Below are 11,149 nucleotides of genomic sequence, written 5' to 3'. Positions count from 1 at the left end.
AGCATCTATGAATCTATGAAGTCATGAACATAGCTACGTCAACAAAACTGAAAAGGTGTTAGCTTTTACAGACAACAACTGCATTACAGAACTCACTGCTACTAGATTTCATAGATTTTTATAGATTTCATAGACACTAGGGCTGGAAGGGACCTTAGAAGATCATTGAGTCCAGCCCCCCTGCCCCAGGGGCAAGAAGTCAGCTAGGGTCAAAGGATTCCAGCAAGATAAACATCCAAATGTCTCATAAAGGAGTCCAGAGTAGGTGCTTGCATCACTTGTTCCAGGCCTTTGGGGCTCAGAGAGTAAAGAAGTTCTTCCTTATGTCCAGCCTAAAACGGTCATGGAGGAGTTTGTGACCATTTGACCTTGTCATCCCGTGGGGCACTCTGGTGAACAGGCATTTCCCCAGGTCCCAATGCACACCCCTTATAGGCAGCCACCAGGTTCCCCCCCCAGGCCTGTACTCTTCCAGGCTGAAAAGTCCCATGGCTCTCAGCCTCTCATCATAAGGCCTGGTCTCTTGCCCTCTGATCACGCACCTGGCTCTCTGGACTCTCTCAAGCTTCTCCACATCCTTTTTCAACTGTAGAGCTCAAAACTGGATGCAGTACTCCAGCTGCGGCCTCACCAAGGCCAAGTACAGCGGGAGGACATCCTGGGATTTGCTTGAGAGGCACCTATGGATGAAAGCCAGAGTTTTGCTCACTTTACTAGCTGTGACATTGCATTGGTGGCTCATCTTGTGGTCAATCATGACCCCCAAGTCCCTTTCAGCTGTGGCACTAGCAAGCATAGTACTGCCAAGCCTATAAGCGTGCTGCGTTCCCCCACTCCAAGGTAGAGTATTTTGCATTTTTCTATGTTGAATGCCATCAGGTTTTCATCCGCCCATTTTCTGAGCCTGTCTAGGTCGGCCTGGATCACCATCCTATCCTCAGGTGTGGACGCTCTACCCCAAAGTTTGGTGTCATCAGCAAACTTGGCCAGTTTGCTTCTGATACCAATGTCTACATTGTTAATAAAGATGTTAAAGAGTATGGGCCCAAGGACAGAGTCTTGGGGGACGCCACTGTTCATGGTGCACCACAATGATTTACTTCCATCTATTACACTGTGGGTCCCACCTCAGAGCCAATTCCCCAGCCATTGGACTGTGAGGTAGCAGAGGCCACAGTTAACCAATTTTTCCATGAGGAGGTGATGAGACACCAGATCGAAGGCTTTTTTAAAAATCAAGATATACGACGTCAATCTCTTCTCCCTTGTCCAAATGATGTTACCTGGTCATAGAAGAGACTGGTCAGCCAAGACCTACCCCCAATAAACTACAGCTGGTTATCCCTCAGGATATTGCCACCAGCAAGCTTGTCAAGAATGGTCTCTTTGATAATTTTTTCCAACATCTTCCCTGGGATAGAGGTCAGACCTGTAGTTCCCCAGATCTACTTTCCTCCCTTCCTTGAAGATAGGCACCACATTGGCCTTCTTCCAATCTTCAGGCACTTCATCTGAGTGCCACGAGTTCTTGAAGACCTGTGCTAATGGCTGAGCTATGATGCCTTCCAGTTCCTTTAAAGTACCCTGGGGTGTAAACTGTCTGGGCCAGCTCACTTGAAGGTGTCCAGCCTCTCAAGGTGTTCCTTCACATGGTCTACATTAATGAAGGGTAACAATTCTCCCTCACCTTGGCCATCCTGTACCATATTGAGCAAAGCCATCCCCTGGGGTGGTGAAAAAATGATGCAAAATACCCAATAAGCAGGTTGGCTTTTTCCTGGGCCTCAGCTGTCAGTTGTTCCATTTGGTTTAGCAGGGGTCCAAATGTGACCCTTGCTTTTCCTTCGGCTCCCCACACATTTAAAAAACAACTTTTTATTGGCCTTGATACATGTAGCCAGTTGGAATTCAGCTGCAGCCTTGGCTTTCCCGGTTTGCTCTCTGCAGGTTCGGACCAGTGCAGAATATTCCTCCTTTGAGGTAGTTCCAGTCTTCCATCCTTTATAGGTCTTTCTTTTTAGATCCAGGAGGTCCACAAGTTCCCTGCAAAGCCAAGGGGACTGCTGTGCCCTTTTGCTACCTTTCCTCCGAGATGGAATAGACATTGCTTGTGCTTTCAGGATCACTCCCTTGAGAAGCAACCACTCATCATGAACTCCCCTCCCCTTCGGGCCATAGTCTCTTAGGGGCTTTGCCAACAAGCCTCCTGAGCTTGTCAAAGTCAACTTTCCTGAAGTCAAGGACTTCAGCATAGCTTACTGACTTGCCAGCTTTACAGTGGATAATGAATGTGATCAGCTCATGGTTACTGTCTCCTAGCTTCCCTTAGATCATTAGGTCACTGACTAGATCAGCCCCTATTGCTAGTACCAGATTGAGCACTGCTTTGCCTCTTGTTTGTCCATAGACTTCTTGAGTCAAACAGAGCTCAAAGCTTCCACGCATGTGGGGAAGCTCTGCGACTGTTCAGATTTGGCCGAGCACTCTTCCCAAGAGATGTGTGAGTAGTTGAAGTCTCCCATGACAACCATGCACCAGGAGCATGCAGCTTCAGCCAAAGTTCCTTAGCAAATTCCTGGCTGAGCTCTTGATCCTGATTAGGTTTGTAGTACACTCCTACCATTGTGTCCCCTGTGCCACGTTCACCACGGATTTTAACCCAGAGTCTTCAGTTGTCCACCTTGGATGCCAATGTTGGCTTGCAGGGACATGTAGCTTTCCTTGACATAGACAGCTACACCACCAACCCTTTTGTCTACAGGATCTCTCCTGTACAAGGTATAGCCATCTATACCTGTGGCCCAGTCATAGGTGGAGTCCCACCAGGTCTCTGTTATCCCTATGAGATCATAGTCATTCTTGTTTGGCAGGAGGATCAGTTCCTGCTGCTTATTCCCCAGGCTCCTGGCATTGGTGTACAGGCACACAAGTGCTCCATTGAAGGCCCTAGTCCTCCCTACACATCGTTCTGGGGCTGAGGTAGGGGTGGGTTCCCTCAAGTGCCTTAGCCAGATGGATTTGCAAAAGTTGCCCAGTGAGCTTGCTGTAACAGTAGTCCCCCGCATCCCCTGGTGGGCTTAGTTTAAAGCCCGGTAGAGCAAGTCAGCCATTCTGGCTGAGAAGAGCCTCCTCCCCAGTGCAGTGAGGTGGAGGCCATCTCCTCCCACCAGACCACTGCCTCTCTCACCAAAGAGCGAACTGTGATTGTGGAAGCCGAAGCCTTCATGATGACACCAGCGCTGCAGTCTTTGGTTAACTACCTCAATAGATATTGCTGAGGACAAGAATTTAAGCAGTTTCACAGCTGAAATGCCTACCATGAATTTTCAGTTACAATAGTTTTAAAGAAGTAATGAAAGGAAGATAAAAACTTTACACTACAGGGTTCTTAACCTCTAGCTTGTAAGACTTTTTTATGCAAGCTCCTTGAGCCTTAGGGAAGGGGGATCAGATAATCTGATAGATAAATTAAGATGAGAGAGAGAAATACAGAAAATACATAGGGGACGGGTATAAAGATCTTGTACCTTACTATGAAACAGCTCATTTGTACCAAAGCTGAAGACAGAACATACTGGCAATTTCATGTGGCATACTGGATACACAACTACCTAATATTATTCATTTAACAAGAATAGCAAAACCAAAATGGACTTTATATTTTAGTAGTAGTACTTTTAAAGTAGTTGGGCCCAAGGACATATTAAAAAAACCCAACAAATCCACTATATATATGAAATAAATGATATGTATAATTATATTATATATATATGATATGAAATATTATTTACACACACACACACACACACACACACATTCTATCAGTTCTTAAATGAAGCAAAGCCTTAATATACAATATGCCTTGCTATACAGAAATAATTAGGTTTCAACACTGGTTGGTGCCTATATAAAAATATTTCAGGGTTTCTGGCCTGCTGTATTTAATGGAGGTTCAAAAATTTTACAGAAATATCTAACACTATAGTTTTTCAATCTAATGTTAGCATCAAGCTTCAGTTTAGGTAACTTCAAGGACTTATTTTTGATCTAAACATTCTTTTTAAAAGTACCATTTTAAAGCTTTATGTCTCCCTGTCAGGTTTCCACTTGGAAATGTGTCTCTCTAGTACAATCTCTCCCTATAGTTACCTGTAAACAAAAGCAAACTAACTTAAAAGGGGGCCAGAAATTTTGCAACAGGGGAGTGGTGGTAGTATTGTGGGAGCCCTGCAGGCCAGATGACATGGTGCTGAGGGCAGATCTGGACTACAAGCCAGGAATTGAGTACCCATCCTACATGGTTATGTGTTCTCTGCAGTAAAAGATCCATCCTGTACAACAGGCTGCACTGGATTTGGAACCCTCTGAAAAATTTGGGATGTTATTAACCTGTTAAAAGAAATAAACTCAAAATTGCAACTCTTTTGTTTTGTTACATTTGGAATGTTTCATATAATTTAAAGTAGGCTTTTTCTTTTGGAACAAAGATTTAGCATAGCCTAGCACCATTATGGAAAAGTGAACTGAACAGAGCAAAATAACACTTGTTCTATTATGTGCTCTCTTAGTTCTTTATTATCCTGTAACAAAATCATTTATACATCTGTTAGCTAATAGCTTATTTTGCTTCCATTTTACATTAGCATTTCACATTTAATCTTCCACAAACTCCTAAGTCTCAACATTTCAGGTTACTTTCTTCCACATCTCTTTCCCCTCTAGGTAATTGGCATGCATTTTTTAACCTAAATCTCAATCAATTTTTTGCCCATCTTTCTAGGCTTGCATTAATTCATTATCCAATTATTACCTGGTATCTCTTCTCTTCTGTACTGTTATGATCCATCCATACATCACTTTTTAGGGCATTAAATGAAAGCCTTTAGTAAGGCTGAACCCAGCCTCAATACTCTACTAGCCCACTGGGCATCTTTCCCAAATCTGATATGCTTCTCTTTAATCCCATCTCTAACATGTAGCCCTCCTCCATTTTCAAACCATATAACATTATTTATTCTGAGCCAGCTTGAATTTATTCTGAAAGCAGCATTCTGTGCAATACTAACACTGCCTTGAAATCTAAGCATGTGCCTTCTAATTTACTTTCCCCTACTTTGAACAGCCTGCAAAAATTAAATAGAAAATGTATCCCCAAATGTACTTTATATAGTTCTTTTATGCCTATAATTCCACTTTACTCTTCAGGTATTTTTATATGTGCAAGTGCTGCAGAGCTGGGCGCTTTGAAAAGCCCCTTGGAGTTGTGTAAGTGGCGAAAGCGTGAAGAAAATGGACTTTTTACGCAGAAAGTTGAGGGGATTAAATCTTTATTTTGAAGGTCTACTTTTCTTCCCCCTTTTCTAATAATCTGGTACATACATAGTTTTCTATGACATTTCAGAATTTCTGAAATGTGCATCATTATTAATGATTCTCTTAATATCATAGAGCATATTTTGTAAACTAATTTAAATATGATCAAACTTAAATGCAATTCCTTATCTGTTCTTTGTTGATAATTAATATATTTTCACTTGCTAGTTTCAGTTTCATTTTCTTGTTTAAAATGAGATATTTCAGTTTGCTTTTCATTCACTTTTTTCTTAGATATGCAGGGATTCCCAAGCCTTTTCTGGTTATGACTCCACTTACATATCTACAATTCATATCCCTTTCCCCATACCACTTTATTTGTTCATGTACTTGCAAAATGGCAGGGGCAGGGAATTAACAGTATCTTAGCTGCTTTGTGGTAGCTGTTTTTGTGCTCACTCTTCCCCAACAGTGAAAGTTAATCCAGGGAAATTAGTTAAGTGAAATAGGTCCTAAATTGCCTTTCATTTACCATAGGGCAATTATGAGCACAAAAATATTTAACAGGGATCAGTCCTCATCCTTCTACTTAATTGGGTAATTGGGTGCTCTTTAGTGTTCACAACTCCAGTCAGGGGTGTAACCATAGTTAGGGAACTACTGCTTAAACAGATACTGTTAACTCTTCTGTCTTACACAGCTTCAGGTAAGTACCAGACTCCAGAAGCCAAGAGCATTGGATGCAAAGAAAGCTACACAGCTCTGGATCTACTTCAAGATCTGTTTGATAAAGCAAAATTAGCCTGCCATTTCAAATCAAAGCTGTATGACTCTTTGGAAGCCACCTTATTTCCCTGCTCTAATGATAGTATGTCATTACAGCTTCAATAACCTGCATGGAGATCAGGCTTAAGGTATGCACAATGAGGAAAAGCTCCTTTCCCCCAGCCCTCAGCTCAGCTGCAAGAACCTGAGCCACTCTGCTTCAAAGAAACAGCCACGAAGTCCGCCATGCAGTCTTCCAGCATAATCTTACATGGCACAATGCATGTGCGGTACAGTACACGCATGCAGCATTTGGCCACGTAGATACATTTGAAGTGTTAGGGAAAAGGAGCAAAATAAAAAGAAGGCAAAAGCAAAATAAAACCCCCCCCATGGAAACAGAAGTCAAGAGGGAAAATGGTTAAACAGACACAAAGGGCAAGGCAGGAGAGCAGAAAATGTGATCGTCACATGGCAAGTCCTAAGCAGGAATTCCAGCCAAAAACAACTGGTAATATTTTTTGCTGGTGTCTGAATTGTAAGGTCTGGTCTCCACAGTCATCTGTAAACTAAGTAGCACATGCTCGGTACACACACACACACACTCTCTCTCTCTCTCTCTCTCTCTCTCTCTCTCCCCTCTTTATCAGTCAGTAATTATTCTTTCATAGCTCCTGCTGCTTTGTACTCAGCAACTCTTCACTGCTGGAACTTGTAAGCATCAAGGAAAAGGCACCTGCTACCAACCAAGGGCTCCTTGCTTTCAGTTTCCTGTCAAATGTCCAGCTATAATTTTCAAGGAACCCTTAATACAATAAATACAGTAATTCTGTTCTTACTTCAAACTAACTCTTTTTATTCACACACAACACTGCCAACACAAACTGGTTTCATATGTATAACATCTTTGGCTTTAATTCCAAGTATTATTCACCTTTTGGTAAAGTAGTCTGATGCGTTGTTTTGTTATAGCTGTCATGCTACAACCCCAAAGGAACTGCATTTCAGCACTGAGTGAAAATGTACTAACAGATCAAAGCAGCTTCTACCATACTACAGAAGTTTGTTGGCCAAAAGTTTGACAGCAAGATACCAACTAACTACACAAGTCAAGACTCTAATCTTTAAGAGACCACAATTTAGACAAATCTCCAGTCTAGTTTCTTTTACTTACTCTGTACCCACCAGGAGAGCTAGAATCTAAATTAGATTAACTGGAATTTATCATCATACATCTACAAAAACATTATAAGCATGTTTGATCATTTCTATGCTCCAACTTCCTTTTCCTTGGGCATTTTCATGAATTTGTGGTTTTATTCATTAAAAGAGAAAAAGTCTCTGTAGTAGGAAATGAACGTAAGCAAACGGCATATTTAATCAATTTGTGTTAGTGAACAGATCCTTCATCTACCTTTCAGAGTGTGATTCCGCAAAACTTTTGCATTTGACTTCAGAGTCAGACAATAATAAACCCATATAAATTGGTACATCAGGTGGGAGTTTTTTTATTAGGTACAGGACAGTGCGATACATCAATTCTGTAACAAGGCTACTAGCAATCCAGACTTCCAATTCACGATTCCTTCTGAGCTACTTAAATGAAAACAAGTACTCAGAATTACTTTTGTTACCTCAAGTGAGATGTGGAAACAGACCTCCACTAGAATCAGAAAGATCCAATCACTGTAAACCTAAATCAGTGTTCCTACCCAAAATTAACATATCTTTGGCAGGTTTAAACAACTTTCCACTTTTCTTTCTTTCTTTCTTTTTTCCCTTAAGTACCACAGAGGCATCCAGCAACACAAGAACCAAGTTTGTGAAAGCATGACTCATACAAGCCTAAATGCTTTTGTAAACGAAACCACAGCAACTTAAGGCAGTTCAGATGCAGTAGTTTATTTACAGTCAATACAATTTTAGTCCTGTTTAGATACAAATTTAAAGAGACAAACATTAAGACAGTGAATGATCTTCTGAAACTTAATGTGAGGCAGAGAAACTTAAAATTCATGTCCCCCAGCCAACACAGCAAGTTTTTAAATATGGAGCACAAGAAAAATAGAACAAAAGCTAAGGAAATGGAACTGTATCATTTTAACTTACTATGTGAGGCTTCCTAATAAATTTCCTGAAAGGTGGTTTTAGGAACCTTATAGGCTTTTGGAATCCATCAATTTGGGAGTTCCGTAATTTCAAAAAGCTGCAGCTCTGGTTGTTCCTGAACAAAAGGCAATAAAAAAAAATACATCTAAACCAGCACTATTTCAAAACCATGCTATTACAAAAATTACCTGTGCTTTAAAATGACACCAAGAATAGAGCAAAGTATTAAGAAAAATATTAAATTGGCACATTAATTGACAAATCACTAGTGGCCTGGTTTTGCTGAAAACAAAATTACATATAATTATTTGAAATATTTTATAGACAACAAACCAGCAGGAACATTTTTGCTTTTTTGAATCCTCACCATGGTATTCCACAACAAACAATTCAGTGATTTATAAAGATTGCTTAAGGTTGCCCTCTGCTGGCTGAAATATACTATAGCTGAACTTGTGTGGCTGTCCAGCAACAACTTATGTGTTACTACCCTAATAAAAAATAAAGGTTTTAATTGTTCAAATCACAGTAATCTATGCACATGGAGCTAAAAAAAAGGTCACCAGCAGTATTCCTCAAGCCACATTCTGTACACAGGACAGCCATAGTCTCTCTTTATACACAGGGGCAAGATTTTAAAAACCCCCCAGCTATTTACAAGTACAAGCCCCACTGATTGAGAGATACAAACCTCACGTGCTCGCATACTGGTCACAAGGTATGCAAGATATCCTTAATAAGGAGACAAGAATAATTTCTGAAGGTGAAACTATGAAATCCAATTTTGGCCACTGTTAAACAAGAAGTCATATTAGACAATCTACATCCCTTCTAGCTTTAAAAGAATCAAATGAACCTAAAAAGAAATTCTGCATGGATGAAACAATCCTTAAGATCCGTATCACCAAAACCAGCAGAGGCGCACAAGGCAAGGACAGACATTACAAAAGGACAAAACACTTTTCTTTTCTAGATCCTGCACAAACCCCTTTCTTACTTCTATAGGGCTTGAAATTCCAGTTTTATTCATGCATCATCTACAATGTTTCAATTAAAAAAGCTGTTTCAAACATTTAAACTGGCATCACTACTTTTAAAAAAAGTCATTTACACCAGTAATGAGGACAGCATAGGCACCATCAAATAGTCTTCTAAATAAAAAAAGCACTAAAAATGTTGTGATTTTTCAGAAATTTAAAAAGACAATGCTGTACATAAAATAATACTACAAACCCCTTGCATGTTTCAGGTTCACACCTGAATCAGCCACATTACTTAGGCTACATATCTTCTTAATTAAAATATCATAAACACAGAAGTATCAATATTTTTATAAGAAAAAGATTTACAATGACAAGCAGCTGCTACGAATCAAGATATATTTTTGGGACTGTTCAAATTGGTCATCTCCTTTTAAGAAAGGTAACTCTGCAAGATATTTAGCATCTATATTTCACTACATTTATAGCAAGGTCCTTATTGTTTGAAAATACTTATTAAAAGAATGCCAACCATACCCGCTGTGGTATCTTCAAAGAGACTCCAACAGTAGCAAGTCAATCCAGTTAAATTTCGTAAGGTACTTTGTACAATGTCCCAGAAAAATTCTTATTTCTATTTGTAAGAAGGGCAATGTAATAACATTGCAGGGCTGAACTGTAGTTTATGAAAATTAATTCCCTCACTCCTCACTGAAGTCTGAGCATACAGCTCCAAGACCACAAGTTAGTTTACTTATCATTAGGTATTATCTCCTTCCCACTTAATAAACTTCAGATTTAAAATGATCCACCACTGCCATGAAACAAGATATCATTACATCAAGCTCTATAGCAAAGAAATATTTTGTTATATTTTGGCAGGTTCTCCCCCCATCTATTTCTTCCGTAGAAGAGGTCATTCGATTTATATTCAGTTAATTTTAAAGTGAAGTAAAGATGATCTAGGCAAACTGAGGTAAGGAGAAATGTAGGTGTTCAGTGTTATCACTAATTAAGCTGCATGTGTGCAGGGCTGCAAGAACACACTAGCCTTAAAAAAAAGCCTCTCAGAATTTTCTGGGTCTTTGAAGGAATTGCAGACAGTGACTTCACAGAAGTAATTTTAGTGAACTGGGAAATTCCACAAGGATTTTACAGTACAGAAGGAGGAATTCTAAAATTATAAAAAAGTAAATAAGATCTGGAGTTTATTTCCTCTTCCTTGCAACAACCAGGCTAATAGGAACAATAGATGTAAATGAGGTATAATTGTTCACTGCAGTTCACTCACCTTTATTAAAAGTGAGCCTTCATAAAATCTAAAGTGAGTTTTTGACTCTATATACAGATTAAAAATATGGAAGAAACTGGCCATAACATCAATGGATGTTAGAATTAGAATGTCCTTAGAATTAACTGCAAACTGCAATTTACTATTCAAATACAGGATCTAGGTTGCATCACAGGATTGTGCCCTATCCAATCATTTCTCAACTAAGACAGGATGTTTGCTTGCTCTGGTACTTGCTGATCTATTCTTAAATGACTTAAAACGCATGCTAATGGAAAATCAGTTTCACACATGTATGATACTGAACGATCCTTTCCTGTCTTGCAATATGCAGATGACACATTATTAATTTCATAATCCCAAATAGGCCTCCAAAGGCTATTAGATGCTTTTTAGCAGTATTACATCTCAGGTGGCTTGAAAATTAAGATGGTTAAAGCCAAGAGATTGGGGAGCTGGGGGAGTTTATAACAAAAGGAGGAAATTAGTTTGGTTTTCACAGGAAAAGTTATAGGTAGTATCTTCTTTTAAGTACCTTGGAATCTACTTAAAAATCTGAGTTGGAATAAGTATACTGAAAATGTAAGCACTAGGACAAAACAAACCTTGGGTGAAGTTTTATCTTTATACAATAAGACAAGCAGGAAGTCAGTACTGGCAGCACTAAAAGTCTATACATATAAAGGCAGAG

General features: G+C 39.6%; 1 protein-coding gene across 4 annotated transcripts in view; it reads right to left on the bottom strand.

Moving 5' to 3' along the window:
* The window catches only part of CUNHXorf23 (chromosome unknown CXorf23 homolog), a 49,756-nt gene that overhangs the window by 17,976 nt on the left and 20,631 nt on the right, over positions 1-11,149 (bottom strand). For all 4 annotated transcript variants that reach the window (XM_019529209.1, XM_019529208.1, XM_019529210.1 and 1 more), the window contains exon 9: positions 8,188-8,302. In XM_019529209.1, coding sequence (XP_019384754.1) covers positions 8,188-8,302 — 115 coding nt within the window. The remainder of the gene's footprint in view (positions 1-8,187; positions 8,303-11,149) is intronic.

This window comes from Crocodylus porosus, unplaced genomic scaffold, assembly GCF_001723895.1.
Source record: "Crocodylus porosus isolate Cpor-Errol unplaced genomic scaffold, CroPor_comp1, whole genome shotgun sequence".
NCBI classification, from domain to species: domain Eukaryota; kingdom Metazoa; phylum Chordata; order Crocodylia; family Crocodylidae; genus Crocodylus; species Crocodylus porosus.
Note: the sequence above shows the minus strand (reverse complement) of the source record. Positions and strands in the feature narration are given on the sequence as shown.